The 19,866-nt window shown below is 46.9% G+C and overlaps 1 protein-coding gene across 1 annotated transcript in view; it reads right to left on the bottom strand.

Moving 5' to 3' along the window:
• Nucleotides 1-19,866, bottom strand: part of LOC139648789 (plexin-A2-like) — a 122,042-nt gene that overhangs the window by 43,467 nt on the left and 58,709 nt on the right. The window contains exon 4 of the mRNA XM_071525027.1: nucleotides 6,722-6,822. Within this exon, the coding sequence (XP_071381128.1) occupies nucleotides 6,722-6,822 (101 nt within the window). The remainder of the gene's footprint in view (nucleotides 1-6,721; nucleotides 6,823-19,866) is intronic.

The raw sequence follows: 19,866 nt of genomic DNA, 5'->3' as shown, positions 1-19,866 counted from the left end.
TGCAGGATATGAATGCAGTGATGAGTGGCAGTCACACTGCATGCAATCTTGTTAAATGAGTGGGAAAAAGAAAAATATATACATATAAACAACACACAAAAAAAACACTAGCATATTGTTTTCTCCTTTGGCAATTTGTGTGGGCTACAGACAGAACTGAAGCTTTGACACTGCATACAATCTAATGCAGTAGCCTATATGTAATGTACAGTGTAATAGTGTAATGGGCAGTGGCATGCAGCTCTAGCAGCTTTCTGTATGACGTGGGTGGGTGAGGGTAGCAGAGGCCAGACCTCTGAGTCCTTTCCACCAATGCCTGCTTCTTATTCCCTTGCCCTAGACAGGCAATTACACTGTCGTCTCCGCTGTGCTGGGCTCTGATAGACACACGGACACATGAGTGCGCGCACACACACACGCTACAGCACACAGACACACACTCGTGGAAGGGAACATGGCCACACAAGTATGTGCGTACACACTCAAAGACATGCACACACACACACACACACACGGTCACACATGTACATAATCACATACACTCGCTCTCTCGCTCTCAGTCACACACACACATACACACACACACACACACGCACACACACACAGACACGCAGCCCGGCCTTGACAGCAGAGCAGGAGAGGCACGCGACAGGGGAAGATTTCTGTTCTCCTCTCCCTCCTCCCCTTCCCTTACCACATCTAAGGACTTCAGTGGAGGTGTGAAGGCAGCCTGTCTGATTGCAGCTCTAGCTGTGAGCACCATGTTTAAAGACAGGAGGAGAGAACAGAGGGGGAGCCATTTTAAAATCACCACACAGAAAGGCAAAAGGGGCACAGAAAAGACGGCATGGAAGGACAGTATGGTAGGGGAGGAGGGGAGGAATGAGAAGAGGAGGGAGGAGAGATGTAGGTACAGAGGGGATGAACTAGTATATTGAATATTTGATGGTGCCTAACAAAGCTTTGCCGGTCTTAAGTGGTCACCTGTTACGTTACAGAATGTCTTCTTCACTGGCATGATTTGATTTGGTTGAATGGAGCCCTGGTGTGGGACTGTGTGTTTCCGCAGAAACACATGTTAATGTAAACATGTATGGAGACTGACTGCGCTGGGACTTTGCCTCTCCAACATGAAAAGTGGAATGATTAGGCGAGCAGTGATGTGCAGTGCCGGGCCACGCCAGGCTGCCTACACACACACACACACACACACACACACACACTGCCTCCTCCCTTCACAGCCTGTTCTATGCTCATACTGAGTGATTCAGGGCCTTTGTTGCTTGCTGCTGGATCCCTAAAGTGTGAGAATATCCATTTAAATGGAGACCACAGGAGGGATGGAGGGAAGCGGAGGAGGATTTAAAAAAATAAAATATATATATATATAAAAAAACACAGGGTTTTCAATTTCAAACCGCCACAGAGATGTTAAACTCCACCAGCTCAAGTTGCTGTGTGGGTTTGGGCTGACATGTGAGGGAGCAGTTTGAAACCCAAAGTTCACGTCCGGGTTCAAACCAACCACAACAACTCATAGACCGTCTCCTGTGGCCATGGATAGTGTCACCACAGGACACCGTCCACAGGACACAGAGCGCAGCATGGCCATCCCCGGTCACTTCACTTCCTCTCATAGATCGAGAAACTACTGTAGTGTAAACTGAGAGCATTCACACACACACACACACACACACACACACACACACACAAAGATATGCAAACACAATGTTTTTGGTCTCTGTTGAAGAGATTGGTTAAGGGTGGGAGAGAGGAGAAAGAGAGGGGAGATAAAGAGAGAAAAAGGTTCACAAAGAGGCCATTTCTCAGCGCTCTACATCAAGCTAGCTGGACTTCAGTTGTGTGGGCTGAGCGTGAGATGACAGAGACAAAAAGGGGAAAAAAAAACGGGAGAGGAGGCAGTGGAGGGATAGTAGCAACTGAGATAGAGAACGAGCCAGCAAGTGAGAGAGATAGAGTGATGAACACTGGGCTTTCAGGATAACTGAATTGACTAATAAGGAAGTAAATGGATTTATTAATAATTGGCTTATGAGTAATACAATAATTGCAACCCCCCCCCCCTCCTCAGCTGCATGTCTGGAGCTGTAAATTAAAAGCTTCCGCCAAGCTCCTCTCCATCCCAGTTGCATATCTAACACATCTAGCCTACCCACTCAACATACTGACGCAGTATTTCAGCCATCATTAATAACCTGTAGCAGCCCTATGTGCTAGGAATCCATGGAAGTATTGATACGCGTGCATGTTCGTGATCGATATCTCATTAGGCACAGATTGTGGAGACGGATGCAGCTTTCCCCTGCCTGCTACAGCTGATGAGTCGGCCATTAGACACAGTCTGACGTCCACAATGGGCCGAAGCAGCCATTATCATCGCTGGGCTAATTGTTGTTGCCAAATTAGAGGGGATTTTATGGTTGGTGTTTGACATTGTCACAATTTGTATGGGGTACAGTACTGTGCTGAACATGCCGCATAAGCAAATAGTCTATCTAAAAAAATATGTGGAAGTCATATCGATGATTTATTTAATGTATTGTTTTGATGCTTGGTGATAAGAGCTACGTTGATTTCAGCGAACACATGGGAACAATGGGTAACCTGACAACAACATAAATTAGCATTACTACGTCCTCTCTTAAATCCCTAAATCCGTTCTCTTAAATCCTGGGCCACATTCCAAACTAAGACTGCTCCGTTTAGGGATTGGGCCATGTCCCAAAGCCTGACTGTTCCTGGTGATGAAGTGAAGCCACTTAGGCTACTTCAACCAGGATGCCGAACAAATCGTTTGACAGCATTTAAGCTAATAACATTGATTTGTGGAAGTGGACATTTCGTGCCATTTCTTCTGGCTGCCACAGCGCCGGAGTGAGGCAAATGAGAAGAAAGAGGGGAAAAACGGATAAAACCGACATAGGAACAAAGAGAGAAAAACATAGGTGGACAGCAGAAAGAAACGCAGTTCAGCTGGACACAGGTAGTGCCATCTCCAGCTCTACTGTAGCTGTTGCCCTGTGGGTTGTTACTGAAACAGATCTGAGCAGTTCAGCCACACGAAGACTGACAGTACAATACAATACAGGATCATAGTGTAGTAGCGGTGTGTTATTCTGCCCAGAGCAGCCATCAAATGCTGACTCACGCTCTGCTGGGGCCTAATACACCAATAGCCCAAAGCTGTCATCCACATAATAAACTAGCGCTGATCTAGACATACTGAATAGACTCTCTTATGCACATATTACATAATTCTACAACCTATCACCATTCACTACTTTAGAAGAATTGTACAGATTATAATAGCATTACTACAGGGGGTTCACTACGCTGGTTGACTGCTGACCTTGGCATTGCATCACACGTCCAATCTCAACCCTTGGATGGAACTCGGAGCTGTCGCTAATCCTGACAAATCTCAACAAAACCTCTCGTCCTCTCCAGGAACGCGGGGGAGAGCTGAGAGGGAGGAGGGAGAAGAGAGCGACATGGGACATTTTGAGATGGAAAAGCCTCTTTTGGGCATGATTAGAGAGCTAATCTAACCACGATGAGCTGCAGGCTGAGAGAGAGAGAAAGGGAGAGAGAGAGAGAGAGAGAGAGAGAGAGAGAGAGAGAGAGACAGAAAGCGTCAGCATAGCTCCATGGTTCTGGATTGTGGTCAGACGATGGCTGAACCACCAATACCCATTCATGGAGCTGCGACTGAAGAGCGCTCGAGATGATGAGCTCCCTTTGAGCCGCAATCAAAACGCTGCTCGGTTTTGTGGGCCGATGAGTGTGTGGCATCAAACACTCTCTCCCTCTCTCATTCTCTTCCCCTCATTCTCATCCCCTCTCTCTCTCTTTCCCCCCCCCCCCTCATTCTTCATGCTTTCAGTGGGTGCCTAGCAGCTGCTGGTAATTAAAGGACTTTAGAGTCTCACACCACGCTGGATCGGAGGAAGAATAAAAAGAGTAGAGAGAAAGAGAGCGAGAGAGAGAGAGAGAGAAGACAGAGACGCCACTCCTGGCCGGCCCGCCGTCTCTCTCTCTCTCTCTCCCTCATTCTCTGTTTCTCCTCATCACCGCAAACCAAGCTAATGTCCTACCATGTTCCTAATTAGCCACCTTAGAATGCAGGACTTCAATAAGTGCACACACACACACACACACACACACACACAAACATAAAGATGGGAAAGGGAGGGACGGAGGGGGAAACACAGTGTTTAGAGGAGAAGAAAAGAGAACGGATATTGTGGATGGCAGCTGTAGGAGGAGGGAGGGGGTGATCAAAGCGACGGGTGTTTATGTGTGGCAAGCCGACCATCTCTAGAGTGTGGAAGAGCTGAATCCAGAGGGGAGAGCGTCTAAATGGGAGACAGCGCAGTGCCGAGCCGAGCCGCGCCAAGCTGAGCGGAGATGAGATGAGTGGCATAGCTTAGATGCTTGCTTTGCCGTGATGGGGGATGGAGGGGGAGGGGGGGGGGGGGGTGATGGGGGGGGGGGGGGGGGGGGGGGGGGGGTTGCACGCAAACATGGGGACGAAGAAGGGGGAAAGATAATTTCGCAAAATCAACATTGGTTTAGGGACGGATGATGGAGAATTGGAGCGACGGAGGGAAAAGGGGGATAGAGGGAAAGCGGCAGTGATCGCAGCTGCGGATGGCACCGCGACTGGCAAGAAATGTAATTTTGGGCGAGCGGGGTGGGGGGGGAACGCTTCACCAAAAGGGTGCAGCTGCCTTCATCTCCAGCAGTATTTGACAGAAGCTTCCTATTACTCTTGGCTGTACATGCATGCACTACACCGACAGTCTCTCTTTGCGCTAACTAATCATTCTGATTTACTGGTTTAGTATTTTTAATGTCTTTTTTTTCCCCTTTGCTGTGTCATTGATACCTTCGGGTCAAGATTGCGAGGTGGCGCTCTCAGTCATTTCCGGGCAGAACCCCATAGAAGCGCGCATCAGCAGCAGCCAGAGCCAACTGGCCTCTGAGAGCAACTTCTCGCCCCTGTCTGCCTCTCTGCAGTAACTCAGCCAGAGCTGACAGGGGTTCTGCCACACTCATTGCGGGGTCAGAAGGACAGAGAGAGGGGGATTAGGACCAGAGACAGGTGGCACGAGGCTGCGTGGCGTTGGGGAAACAGATGGCTGATCTGATGTGAAGCTAGGTGCTGACCTTCTCTCCCCACGGTACAGTACAGCGGTCCACACAAGTGTTTGTGCATGTACACCAACATCGTGCCCACACATGCATTGCACACACACAGACACGAGCACTCACACACATGCTCCAAAAAAAAAGCCATTCATACAGTCCATCAAACAGCTGTTTCCTCCTCACAGCAGCTTTCAGCATAACAGCTCCGAAACCCATTCACCTTTTTGCACCGGCGTCATAAACACCAAACTCTCACATACTGCGGTGGATTCACATTCCCACCAGCCTGAATTATTCCATTCCCTACCACACCTACAGAAAAAGAGTATGATTAACAGCCTAGCACGGAGGCTAATGTTGTGGTAAATGATCCCTGTGTGAAGGCATGCAGACTGCGGAGAACACAGGCTGTAGCCAGCCCCTCCCATAGCTCCGCAGGAACACATGCTGAATTACCTTGTCGCCAGGCAATTATTTGTCCTGTCCCAGCTTTGGAGTGATGTAAATTACTTTAAGTGCACTTTGCAGGGGCCGCCATCACGGTAATGATGATTGCGGTGGTGCTCTGACACACACAAAGATTCAGCTATACCTTTAGAGAGGGGGCTGCTTTTAGGAGGGGCTGTAAGTGGGGGAATTTGGGATATGGCGGCTAAACAACAGCTCAGACAGATGAGTGTGTGTGAGAGAGAGATAGACAGAGAAAGAGAGAGAGAGAGCAGAATGTCTCTTAGCTTCTTTCAGGAGTGTGTTGTATTCATCTTCTGTCCCCAGCATACCCTTTTCCATCATTTCATCTAACCACAGTCACTTCAGTCCCATTTACAGATGTCTACCACAACGAATGACTCACGTCCAAAATATGATAAATATACAAGCTTTTTTTCCTCTTCCTTTCTGGCACAGTGGCTGTCAGCTGTGTTGCAGTAGCAGGTCGGGTCCAGCAGGTGTCACTCATGGTTTCTATGCTCATCGTGTCCTCATGTACTACTGTATGTAGGTAAATAAGCCCTAGGTTACCAAGAATAGTCACAATAAGGATATTATAAGAAGATTCAGACCGTGTCTATTACATGTTTACCATTCGGGTGCTAAGGCACAACATAAGGCATACGCGGCAGTCCCATGCAAGTGAGCTGTCTAGCCGTTCCACAAGCAATGAGTCTGTCTTTGGTCGGTTCTGGTTTGTCTTTTCAAATTCTAGGAAGTCCTATAGACAGTGAAAGGTCTCACTTTGTATTAATATCAACTCATGTCAGAGTAGGACAGCATTCACTCTGACTGCGACAAGTAGCTCTGAACCAGCTCTGCACCTCTGAGGCACAGCTATTAATTTCCAGTCAGACACTGTCTAGTCCTCTCAAACTCCATTAGATCTGGGATAAACATTGGAGAAAAAAAAAAAGCCTAAACCTGCCTGGTGGTTTAACCTTTGTGTGAAGAAATGGAGGGACATTGTGGGAGTGTGTTCATGAGATGTCTAACAAAGTCTGTAAAGTCTGGATGATGGTTGTGCGATGGTTGAGGTTGCTGTCAGAGGGATACTCACACGTTGTGCAGGACACACCAGCCACAGTGTGGGTCTCCGGAGCTCAGGCACTCTCCACATGTCCCGTACTGCTCACACGATTCAATGGGAACTTGGGTCACCTGGAAGCACAATAATGTATCAGTGTCATTGTGTAGTCAGACAAACATCACAACATGCAAACATAGAAGCCACTGTGTGTGTGTGTGTGTGTGTGTGTGCGTGTGTGTGTGCCTATTCAGATATTTGCATCCAAAATTTCTCACATATAAAATAAAAAGGGAATTGTGTTCCTTTTCATTTGTAATTATTTAGTTACGATGATTCTAAATGTGTAATAAATCATACCTCCCCCTTCCTCATTTTTTTTATCTGCTTCAACAAATACACTGGCACCACCTGAGATATATATGAAAATGCAGCTAGCTCCAAGCCGACGATAACTATGTAAATATTAAATATTCATAGTACATATTCAGATCTCTCCGCTGATCTGAATTACGGCTGCAGGTTGTGTGAGTTTCTGTCCCCTTCAAAATATTAGGTGCACTATGGCCCTGCATGTCTGTGTGAGACGTGTGTGTGTGTTGTTGGGTGCCATACAGTTGACAGGCGTGTGCATTTGAGAGGGCAACTGTTGCCTTTATCTGCAAGCCAAAGAAACAGTAGTGAGCAGCTGGGACCGGCTGGCCAGAGAAAGCTGCCTCTCTGCCATCACTGGGCTTTTGTCTGCACCAGCGCATCTGTCCACCTAGGTAGAGCCTGTACAAACACTCCCACACAGGGAAGGAAAAGTGACAGGCCCTTTTTCACGAGCATGTGTAAAGTCCAACTTCATTACAAAAATGTATGACTGCAGTATAACTGTGTAACAAAAAACAACCAACCAGCTAGTGTAAAGTCCAGCTTTATTAATAAAAAATATATGACTCTAGTCTAATTGTGCCACTAAAATATAATTACTAACAGTAACAGGACTTTTTCCCAAAGCTTGTGTAAAGTCCAACTGTATTAGACAAATGGATGACTGCAGCATCACTGTGCACCTGCAAAGCAATTATTAACATTGTACTATAGCTTGTTCTCAAAAAGTGGAATCAATGGAGAATGCAGTAAGAATGTTATTTTAAGGTAAAACACGTCGGAAGTGTCAACACGGAGGAATTTGAATAGGCACTTTGAGCGCAAAACAAACACACAGGGACGTTGGACTGCAATCATTTGAATAAAGAACAAACATCCTTGTGCTTATGCTGATATGTGATTTACATTAAATGTGCACAAATGCAGGGGGAATTTACACATTTGAACACAATGGAGAACACAAAGACCGACTCCTGGTGCTGATAGAAAACACCCATCTTAGTGACAGAGGTGCCAAAGTGTGTCGCGTCTCCCCAGCCAGCCAGCTACTGAGTGTGTGAGTCAGTCGGGGCAGAGAGCTGTGTGATCCACAGGCTGGGGCTCTTCTCTGCTGCTACATAACACGCACTTGTCCTTCTGTCGGTTTATATATGTCTGTGTGTGTGTGTGTGTGTCTGGCTGTGTCTGTCTGTTACTGTCTGTCTGCCACACATGGTTCTGTTGCGCCACATGGCCTTCAGTCTGTTTGTGCAGCAGCAGAGGTCCAGAGGTCCGTCTGTGTGTGTGTGTGTGTGTGTGTGTGTGTGCGTGTGTGCTTGCAAGTGTCCCATGGGGCTACTCCACTCACACCTGCATCTCACTGGGTCAGTGGGAGTATACAACTGACACACTGACACAAACACCACCACCACATAGGAGAAGGTTGAGAAATGGTTTTGATAGTTTGACATAGATTCATTTTCAGCCTTATCTGTCTTTCAATTTCCCGGCAATTGCCATGTTGGGAGTGAATAGCGGGTGCAAATAACGCACCCTCCATTCACCCGAGACTACAGCTGGGTTTTCATCTGAGTATTTTTGTTTAATTATGATGTATCCAATGAGAAAAACTGGTTAACAGCAACATTTGAAAACATTTCCATAATATCCCAAAATGTTTTTACACTCGTTTGAAGAGGAAAATGTTTTTGTTGCTGAAAAAACTAAGCAATGAATACCGATGAAAATGCATTTGTTGAAAACGCATGATGATGTAGCTTTGGCATTATTGGCCCAATGAATGGTTCACTCTCACTGCATGACAGTTGGCTTGGGACAACTGTGGCTTGTGACATGCTGAAACAATATTGTCTGTAAAATATCTGTCCATCGCGTCCTTCAGAAACGCAATGGACTGAAAACTGCCAAGTGTATTTCTTTGTCATCTTTGGATGTTGGCATGAATTATGGCCAACATTAGCTGACACTAAATAACAATAGCAACTTGATGAAGAATTGATGAGTATTGGGGATACTCATCAATTCTTGAAAGATTGATTCAATTGGATCAATTCTTTCCATTTTGCCGTTTTTTTTTTTTTGTTTTTTTTTTGCTATGGCTGATATCTAGTTTCAGTTGGCAAAGCTGTGAGCTGCAATGCTTTTTTTTTTCTTTTAATGTGTTTTGTCTTTGGTACTCAAAAGCGCAATAACCCTCCACCTGTCTGCCTGGTCTCCAGCCCTGCGGCAACAGAGAGGAGGGCCTCCCGGACAAAGACAGCCATTGACACGGTGGGACGCTGACAGTCCCTGCGCTGTGTGGCGGCTCCTCCACGGACACTCCTGTTAGATTAACCCCCTGTCACCTCAACAAACTCTATCTGAGTGTGTGTGTGTGTGTGTGTGTGTGTGTGTGTCTGTGTGTGTGTGTGTGTGTGTGTGTGTGCGTTCGTGTGTGCCTGCATATGTGTGTGCGTGTGTGTGTGCGTGTGTGTGTGCGTCTCCCCTAGCTTCAGGACAAACAGGTGGCATGCTGTAATGAGCTGCAGACTGGGTCACATCAGCAGCAGAAGCTGGAACTGATGACAAACAAGCCCACCAGGAACATGCCTTGGCTGGGGAAACACACCGGCTCAGGCTGGGTATGTATCTGGATGTCTGTGCTCTCTCTGAATCCCTCTTAACCCTCAAAGCTTTCAGATCCTTCCCAAAACATGTGCAAAAGCGGCGAAACTTTATAGTGTAACTTTCAACAGAGGCCCAGCTCCATGAAAGGGTTACAGTGTGGAGACAGCTGTCAGCAGGGGGAAGACGGGGGGAGTGTTGCGGGGGGAGCTGGGGGCGGGTTGGGGGTGTCCCTTATGGAGCGGTGTCTAAAGACAGACAGACACAGCCCGCTGTCAGCTGATACAGACTGAAACAAAAAAGGGAGGGGGGGGGGGGGGGGGGGGAGGTGGTGATATGGAAGACGGAGAGTGAGGCAGAGAGAGAGAGAAAAAAGACGTAAAAAGGGAAACTAAAAAAGAGCGGAGAAAAGGCAGAGGAAAGAGAGAGAAAATGCATGCATGTGTACTGTATGTGTGTGTGTGTGTGTGTGTGTGTGTGTGTGCGTGTGTGTATGTGAGTGAGTGTATTGATGTTTAGGCCAGCATGGGCCAGCAGTGGAGGTGAGGAGGACGGGGGTGAGGGAGGGGTGAGGGGGATCACAGCAGCTGTTGCCCAGCACACGCTACAGTCACTCAACACAGCAGGGCTGCACAATGAAGCCCCTTCTCCCACTGAGTTGTGTGTGTGTATGTGTGTGTGTGTGTGTGTGTGTGTGTGTGTGTATGTGCCTGTGCGTGTGCATGTGTGTGTGTTTGCGTGTGTGTGCTCACACATGCACACCGCCATAAGGATGTGCACATACTCGTTCCTGTGTTTTCAAGGAAGACAAAGAAGCACTGCATGTGATCTAATATTGCCTCCAACTTTCTCTGCTGTCTCTCTCTCTCTCTCTCTCTCTCTCTCTCTCTCAACAACGTGTTCACGCCCACAGCTGACCTGAGGTAGCCTGAGCGTGTTGCTGCGCTCTGGCAAATGAATGCTAATATAATTTCTGCAGAAGATGGCCTTAGCAGGGGGTTATTATTCAACCAGAGAGGCTACAGTGGAGTCACTCCACAGCAGCCTGGATGACTGACAGCCAAGGGTTAAAACAACAGCTTCCTCTCTTTGGGCTTGTGTTGAATAGGCTTCAGCTTCTATTATTGTTGCCTTGCATCACTAAATGCGAGGCGGTTTAGCCTCCGTTATTGAAACCTATAGCTTGATTTAATAGGGGGTTTGGGTACTATTATTATGCCACAGCCTTAAAGCTGCACTAGGCAAGATTTTTATGCAAAAATACACTTGTGTTACCTGCCTGAATCGCAAAGTTGGGCTGCAACGGAAAGTGCATCCCATCGTCATAATTGAGACCCCTGTAGATTTGCCCTATTTGCCAAAATTAAATTCTGGTGTTAGGAATGATCACTGGCAGGAAATCTCTGCACACAGGAAGGAATCAAAACTTAAGAGCGAAATACAAAACCTGATCCTAAATCAGCGAGTGAGTGCTCTGTCCAGAGAAAGCTGGACTCACAAACGATGGCTCAACCTGCTGCCAAAGGATTCGCTTCATCTCCACCAGCCACTAAGAAGAAAATTATGTCTGAGGGCACAGTTTACTAAAGTCACCTTACATGATTTTTGGGTACGGAAGTCTTCCAAACTCAAACCTTTAAATAACCTTTAATAAATAAGGGGTTTTGCTTATTTTAGTTGCAGCTGTGTCTCTAGAATAATAAAAAAAAAGTAGGGAGGTGACAGTGACAAAATAGGGAGGTGACAGTATTGTCACAGGCAGCTGGTGATGGGATACCGCACAATACACAAGAGCAGAGGTGTGTTTTGCCTCCCTAGCATTCAAAGAAAAAAGGCCAGACCATTGAAAATTCCCACTGCACAGGTTTTCCGCCAATATTTCTGGCTACCTGTGAACACAGTGTCCGCTCCTCCTTTTTAATTTCCTTTTCAGTGAGGGAGAGCAGAACGGAGGGCAGAGCCGTTTGGCTCTGGCACCCAGGAGAGGATGACAATGTATGGGCATTAGAGAGCAGCGGGAACGCTTTCATCTGTTCCTCCCTCTCTGCGGCGGAGAATGAATGGTGGCTCCATTTCAGCCCCTCTGCCCCGCTGCCCTGAGACCCAGCCATGCACACTGCACCTCTGTGATGGATGGGGTCATGGGGGCAGAGCAGGAGAGAGGAGGCAGAAAAAGAAAAGAGAGAAAAAAGGGATAAAGAGGGACAGAGCGGGTTTGAAACGGACCATCACTCTGTTCCAATGAGATCCACACTCTCTGCGGCGCCAGATGTGCCTTGCCACGCCGAGAGAGAGAGAGGGAGCAACAGAAAGAGAGAAAATCCCACCGTCACAGGAACGCAGAGGAAGCTATTTTGCAAGCCGTTGCCAAGGCAACAGGCCAGCTCTGACCTCAGGAGAACCCCCCCCCCCCCCAACCTCCTGCAGTGCACGGTAAACAGCTGGCACCTCTGGGACTGCCTGCCACCTACACCCCCTTTTAAACACGTCCACACACACACACACACACACACACACACACACACACACACACACACACACACAAAATTCATACAGACACACACACACACACACACACACACACACACACACACACACACGCACGCACGCATGCACACACACACACACTGCTGGCTCCCCTTCTCCCTATCCATTTTTAATGAGAGTTAGCCAGGCTACCACGTCACTGGAATGAGGCACATCGATCATGACCACAATACCCATTCCAACAGAGAGAGAGAGAGAGAGAGAGAGAGGGAGGGAGAGGGAGAGAGGGAGGGGGGGGGGGTTGAAATAAAGACAAAAAGAACAAATACTCGCTGCTGAATGAATGAAAAGCAATGAAATCTAGTGGCCCCTGAGTCCCATACTCCCACACTGACCCTGCAGCCAATGTTTCCTGTGTCCAGGCCGACTACAAGGCCGGCCGAGCCGTCTCCCCGACCAGCCACTCCATAATCTGCTCTAGTAATCCCACTGAGACTCTTCCCAAGGCCAGAGGCCACATCTCTCTTCTCTCGTTCTCTATCTCTCTCCTCCTCCTGCTCCTCCGCTCGCAAAATCCTTCTGCTCTCTAAGACCCAAGCAAATCCACTCTCTGGTGTTGTGGCACAGCCATCTCATCCAGCTTGTTGACATCAGCCCACAATGCGCGCCACTCTCTCTCTCACTCTTGTTCATTCCCTTTTTACCCACCAGCCCCCCCACCACTACCACCACAACTGCGCATATTTCCTCCTCTGTCTGGTTGCCTGGCACTGAATATCCATCTTAACAAGTCATGTAATCTTGTGTTGAGTCTTAAAATCGTATTTTTCTCAAAACAGCTGAAAAAAATAAATCTGCCAATGGATGGGAAATAACTTCATTTGATTTGTATCCAATGCAAATCGACTTGTTTCAAGAACTTTCCTGAATTAAACGACATTGTTTTGATAGTAGCAAAACAAGTGAAACTGCACTGGAAAGAAGGGAAATTATCTCACACCATTAGCAGATTTTTTTTACTTGTTTTACAGAGAACAGATTTTAAAACAGAATATGAGAATAAAGTACTTGTTAAGAGTTTCTGCAGTGTGAGTCTGAGGTCAGTCAGTGGTTCAAACCAATTGCCAGTCTCCACCGTAAGCCTGGCTGGCTCTGAGGAGAGAGGTGAGGGCCTGTGTTGAAGTGTTGTGGCTAGTCTGGGGATAATCAGGCCGGGGGACTCACACCAATTACACTCAGCTTGATTAAGGACCAAACTGGGGTTGGGGGGGGGGCAGGGGGGCGGCGGGGGTAGGGGAGGTTGTCTGTGCAAAGACAACACAACAGCTGGGAGCTTTGATGACGGCTTAAAACCCACATTCCAAGAGCAAATGTGTCACGCAATTACAGCCACATGTGCACATAATGGGTGCACATAAAAAAACCTCCTCATCATACAGATAAAAAAACAATATAACACTTTATCCCCTGGAGACAGAGAGTAGTGTTGCTATCTTCTGCTCTGTTGCTCCACGCTGAAAGGAAGAGCTTTTAAAATTCTTGTTTTTGTTGTTGTTCTTGTTACAGATGTCAAAGGGCTCGCTGACAACAAGTCGTTTAAGAGAAACAAGTTTGTGATGCAATATAAAGTATTGATTTTTTTCTGTTGTATAACATTTATTAAAGAACTGTCTGCAGGCGTGATGCAGAATAGATGCGGGATAAATGGAGGGTGAGAGACTTCCCTGATACATACCATTGTGTATTAGTGCATTTTCTGAAGGTCAAATCTATTCAGAGTGGGTTGCAGCGAGTGTTTCTGGAGACACACTGGGTGTTTACCAGACAAGCTGACTTTAAAGTAGAGGAGATCGCATTCAGTAGAGTAGACATTACTCACTGATTTTAAGAGAGCAAACTTGAAGAAAGAGGCGAGGCTGAAGCAAAATGAAATGATACAGCTTGCCTCATCTACAAACCACCATCTCGCATACTCCAAATAATATTTGGCGTGGAAATGGGAGTGTTTAACCTTTATTGTCACAGCCAGCTCTCTGAGCCCATCTTTTGCTTATTTCTCCTATTCACGTCAGCCACTCAAGGACGAAACACAAAACACACACATGCACACACACACACACACACACACAAAATCCACTGTTTATTGGATTTGGCCTGAGCTCCCAGATTTGGGTCAATTGAAAACAAGGCTTGGCGCAAAGAAAGAATGAAAAAAGAAAAAAAGAAGAAAAAAAAAGGAAAAAAAAGCTACAACCTAGTCACAGTAGACTACCATGCAAACACACAGACACATACACACTCTCTCACACACACAGGCACACACACGCAAATACAAAGACTGCAGCACTGCCAGTCCATGACAAGAAAGGAAGAAACTGATTGAAAAAGAAAAGACACAAGAAAACCAGCCTTGGGACTGTGGAGTGAAAGGAGAGTCGGCTATGGCAGGCATAACCGCCACAGTTCAGTCAGGCAGAACTACTGTAATGCCCACGCCGAGGAGCGTGGGTACCATCCTCCTCAACCCCCCCATGCTAGGGCTTTAACCCCCCCTGTGCCCCCTCTGTCCTGGGCAGGGCCGGTCGCTGGCACCTCATCAGAAGTAACAGACTGGTAGGAGACAGGCTGCCAGGCAGGAAGGCAGGAAAGCAGGGGAGGAGCAGGTCAGCCGTGTGCCTTCTGACCGCAGTTTGAACTCTATGGCTGAGTAATGAGTATTATGTGTTAACACTGACTAGCCACTATACTATTGGTGGTTTAAAATGGTAATCCTCGAGTTCCTCCTTTTTTTTTTTTACTTTGGCAACATCTTTGGTGCTTAGTGGTTATTGCTTTGTTGTTTCTGCACTGCACTTCCTAGAGATCACTTGTCAATCAAACAGCGTAGCCTTTTTCCTTGGATTTGCTATTGATGAAATTTGAGTTTCTTTAGGCTCCACTCTTCTGTTTGTCTGTTCAGCCATGGTGGCTATCACTCCTCATGCTAACTACCCAGTTCTTCCTCTATTTATTCCAAACAAACCGCTGCCATCATCACATCACTTAATTTACTGTGCACCAGAGGCTTTTTCCAAGTAAAGACCTACCTGACCCCAGGTGTGTAGAACCACAAATGAAAAAGCTTATAGGTTGAATCACTATGAGTGATAGAGAGTAGCCAAACACACAGTGCACCCGTTTTGGAGGGATGTCTGCATGCACCCACCCACCCACACATACACACACAAACACATGCATGCACAAACACACACAAAAAATCCTTTCTCTCATGGACACATGCCTCAACACACTTTCACGCCATACAGAACACACACACCACACACTTGCACAAACATGGCATTGGATTTCAGCATGTGTCCCTTGGACTGATGACCAACTGCATGGATTAATGACAAAGTGGGGCACCGGGCAATAAGGAGGGTGGAGGAGGGGACATGACTGTCTGCTAACCTCTGTTTGTACATGTGCATGTGTGTTTATGTGTGTGTGTGTGTGCATGTGTAGAAGGAGGAGACAGAGGGGGTTGTGAAGCAGCAGAGGGAGTGAGAGTGTAGAAATAATGGAGTGAGGGAATCGACCAGAGAAGAGGATGAAAAATCCAACCAGTCGATACAGCTAGGAGTGTATCAATTATGTATGGCTGCAATCCTCTTTTTGGGCAAGGAGGAGAGGGGGTTAGGTTAGACTATTCGCGCGTGTGTGTGTGTGTGTCTGTGTGTTTTTGATGGTGTGTGTTTCTGTGCGTATGTGTTCTGACTGTGTGTTTTTGCATATGTTTCAGACCACTGAAGCCCGCGGTGCAGACAGCTCCAAACGCTGTTCAATAACTCAAAAAAGATGTTCATAAAAAAAACAAACGAATAGACAGACATCTGATTTTCGGCTTCCCGCTATGTTTTCTTGCTCATTCTAGACCTCTGTTTCTCCGTCATTATTACCAACTCACACCAATGGATGACATAAAAACACATATTCATTTATTTATTTATGCATGTTTGAACTACTTCACAGAGTAGCGTGAAGTCAAGCACAGCTGGAGATACCTCCCCAGCCCCTTCTGCTTTCCAGACCCCATGTATTCCCTCCTATAGCAGGTAAAGATGTTCAGATGGATACCGGTGATACGATCTGAAACTCCCTGGCTTTTTTCCCTGGCCCTTTGTCGCCTTTCCTCTCCAGCTATCTCCTGTCTCTTTTTTTTCTCCCTCTCTTACCCTCTCTTCTCCACTCCCCTGTTCCCTCTCCTCTCCGGCTCCCGGTCGAGGCGTCCTCTTTGCTCAGTAATTCAGTCAGGAGGCTAAGAGGAGGAAATTACATCCATGCTGCCTGACCACTTTGAACTCTCAGCCCCCTGTGCCCTCCAAGCTCGCTGGCAACTGGTTTAAAGGCCCACACTGACATTTAGGAGATGGAAACAGGGAACCGTAAAAGTGCCTGGGTGTGTGTGTGTGTGTGTGTGTGTGTGTGCCTGTGTGGGATTCGCCACATAGGACAGTACAATGAGTTTAGACAATCACAGAAAAGTATTTGAAATTCAATTCTTTTGTGATTGACAACGTAACTGTTCTGATGCTGTAAACCCCTTTCATCTGGTCCATAAAGGATGCAGGTTAAAACAAATAGCAATTTGTTTGCACTGCTACTTGTCCCAGGACGTCTGTGTACCTTACAAGAATGTGTATGTATAGTACAGTATGTGGGCTGAAGCACTGCAGCAAAACACTGCGAATAAGCCTGTGATTCAGGGTGTGGAGTGTCTATTTTGGCCATCACGCCGGGCCTGATTCATACCTGGCAACCTCTCCCCCCCTCAGCCCCCCCCACCACCACCACCCCTCATCAGACCTGACGATACACCGGACACTAATGCTAATGGCGGAGCGTCGGCGATGAGGCCACTTCAAAGCCTAATGTAGCTCATTAACATCAGAAGAGGGCTGAAAAAATCTTTAGTCACTTCTGGTAAAAAGGTTGGAAGCAGCGAAAGAATGGCTTTCAAGGGTGCTTAACCTACAGTCGAGGGAAAGCAACTATATATACAGTAGGATTTGATTTACACAAGCGATGATGGTTCAACGAGTGGTGCTCTCAGACGACTGCCTGTTATTCCTTTATAATACTGCTCCTCCCCCCGTCTCCCTCTTGGTATATAGTCCAGTCCAAGTCTTTATGTACAGTTTGTGTCTGTATGCCTGAATAATTCCTGCATCTTTATTTCCATCTTTGCTCTGTGTTGTTCAATTAGGCCTTTTTTGACTGATTGCCTTGTCTGTCCAATCTACCTTTCTGTCTTAGCCTATTTACTCTATCTGCCTTGTCTATGTGACTACCTGGCCTTGTTGTTTGTCGCTTCACTGTACCTCTCTTTCTGTGAGTCTCTGGCCTGTCTGTCTTAGCCCAATGTGTCTGTGTGTCTCAGCGGGACCCCAGACTGTCAATGCAGCCAGTAATGAGCTCTATGCTCCAGTCAGCATGTGAGGAGTTAATAAGGAAGCAGCAGCAGCCGCCGCCGTACATCAACAGGCGTGTGTGTGCATGCGTGTGTGTGTGTGTGTGTGTATTATTTTGGGAAGGCATGATGGCTAGGGAGCCTCCCCAGCACACTTATGGCTGTCTGTCGACCAAGGGGGGTATTGATTTGGAGGGGGAAGGCAGACTGAAAGGAATTCTGATCCTTAGAGGGACACCACACTGCATGTCTGGGTGTGTTTTTTTATTTTTGAGTGTGTATGTGTGTGTGTGCGTGTGTGTGTATGTGTAATTGTGTGTGTGTGTGCATGTGTCTGTGAGCATGTTTGTTCTCTTTGTCTCAGCGTCTCTCCCAGTGTACACGATGTACATACAAATGAAGGGTTTGGTTACACCCCACTGCTCTCAGGGCCGTTGCTTGTGTATGCGTGTAAGCATGTGTGTGTGTGTGTGTGTGTGTGTGTGAGTGCGTGTGCTTAGATAAATGTGAGCTTGTGTGTATGAGAGACATAAAGAGGAGGGGCATTGATAACTAGGCTCAGGTGGCAGAGGGGCACTTCATCTAATCCCAAATGTGTGTATATATACGTGCATGTGTGTATGATTGCATGTGTGTGCTGGAAGCTGCTTGATGACTGTGAAAGGCTCCATTAACAGGATCTATCCACCAGCAGGGCAACAGGATCACACACAACATATTCCTCACCTGGAGCTTAGTTGTGACAATATGTGGCTGTGTTTCTACAGGAATCGAAGTGGCTGAGAGAGCAGCTGTCCGTGCCTTAATCCAACGTGATTCCACAGGAAGGGTATAGAAACAGAGGCTATAGGCAAACACTCTTGTGCTGCAGTGGAGGGAAAATGATTAGATTTGCCTATGGAGAGACTCGGTGGGATGAAAGAGAGAGAGAGAGAGAGAGAGAGAGAGAGAGAGAGAGAGAGAGAGAGAGAGAGAGAGAAAGCAGTGACTGATTTCCGGCAGTGTGTCTGAAAGTGCCTGGGTGTCTTTGTTTGGCAGAGGAGGGAAAATCAACATAATGAGCCCAAACTGCCTTTGTGTCTCACTCTCTTCCTCTCTCTTCCCTCTCCTCCCTCTGTCTCTTTCTCTCTCTCATCCCTCTCCTCTCTCCGACAGCTGCTTCTGTGCAGCCAAATTAACTGCTCCCCAGTTGCTTTTGGAGAGCGTAAAATAAATAAGCTGTGGTCCTCCGAGGTATATAGTATTTTTGGTTCCACGTATGAACTTCAAACAGCTCTGCATGCCGCAGCCATTCAGGGTGTAAGTAACAGTATTTGTCCATCGCGAATCCTGTCCTGTGCAGCTTTCCCACCCCAAATCCCCGACACAGCCCCATCCATCACTCTGTGGCCCTATCAATTACCACCCTGTGATCCTGCTGGCTCCAAATATCCGATTTACAAGTCGGCAAGAGAGGTAATATTTCAACAGGCTGTCTGCAGACACGCTGCTTAAATCACTGGCCTTATCTATGCCATGCTCTTTCTCATATTTTTCCTCAAATATTGCGTTAGAGATATGATATCCACCCTCACACATTCATCTTCCTCCCTTAGCTGAGTGTGCGTCTGCATATGTACGGGCAGACATAGATAAATGCGTGTGTCTTTGTGTGTGTGTGTGTTTGTGTGTGTGCTCTTGCGTCAGACAGGAGACAGCTTTGCACACCCTCCTAAAGACTCACATCCATCATTTTTCTCTAATATTTGTCCTTTATAGCCCTCTAATTCCAGTGTTATCATCCAATCATTACCAACGCACAGGCCCAGATCCATATCAACTCTAAATACATTGATTTATATCAAACCAACACATATTGACTATCAGTTTAAAGAGGCAAGAGGGCAAACAGAGGATCTGTGGTACATACTGTCTGTCGACGAAGGCATACTTTCATCATCTATGGTATAGCCCAAAGTATACAGATATTTCCATACCAATGGGACTTGTGTTACCACTTCAAATCTCTAGTATAAACATAATTACTCTACCCAGCTAGATTTGAGAATAGGACTTCTAAACTGACTGCTCTCAACATCTCAAAACACATGCATGCACACACACACACACACACACACAAATAAACCCGCATGAACAAACTGTGCGATACTACATTCATCACCAGGGCTCAGGCTGACAGCTTTGTCAAAGTGAGCCGCAGGGGAGAGGAGAATGGCATTGTGGGATTGAGTCCTCCCATCGGACCCTGCACTGACAGGAGAGA

Source organism: Centroberyx affinis, unplaced genomic scaffold, assembly GCF_046629955.1.
Source record: "Centroberyx affinis isolate AG114_WGS23_722 - 3 ecotype Tasmania unplaced genomic scaffold, CSIRO-AGI_Caff_v1 ptg001258l_1, whole genome shotgun sequence".
NCBI classification, from domain to species: Eukaryota; Metazoa; Chordata; class Actinopteri; order Beryciformes; family Berycidae; genus Centroberyx; species Centroberyx affinis.
Note: the sequence above shows the minus strand (reverse complement) of the source record. Positions and strands in the feature narration are given on the sequence as shown.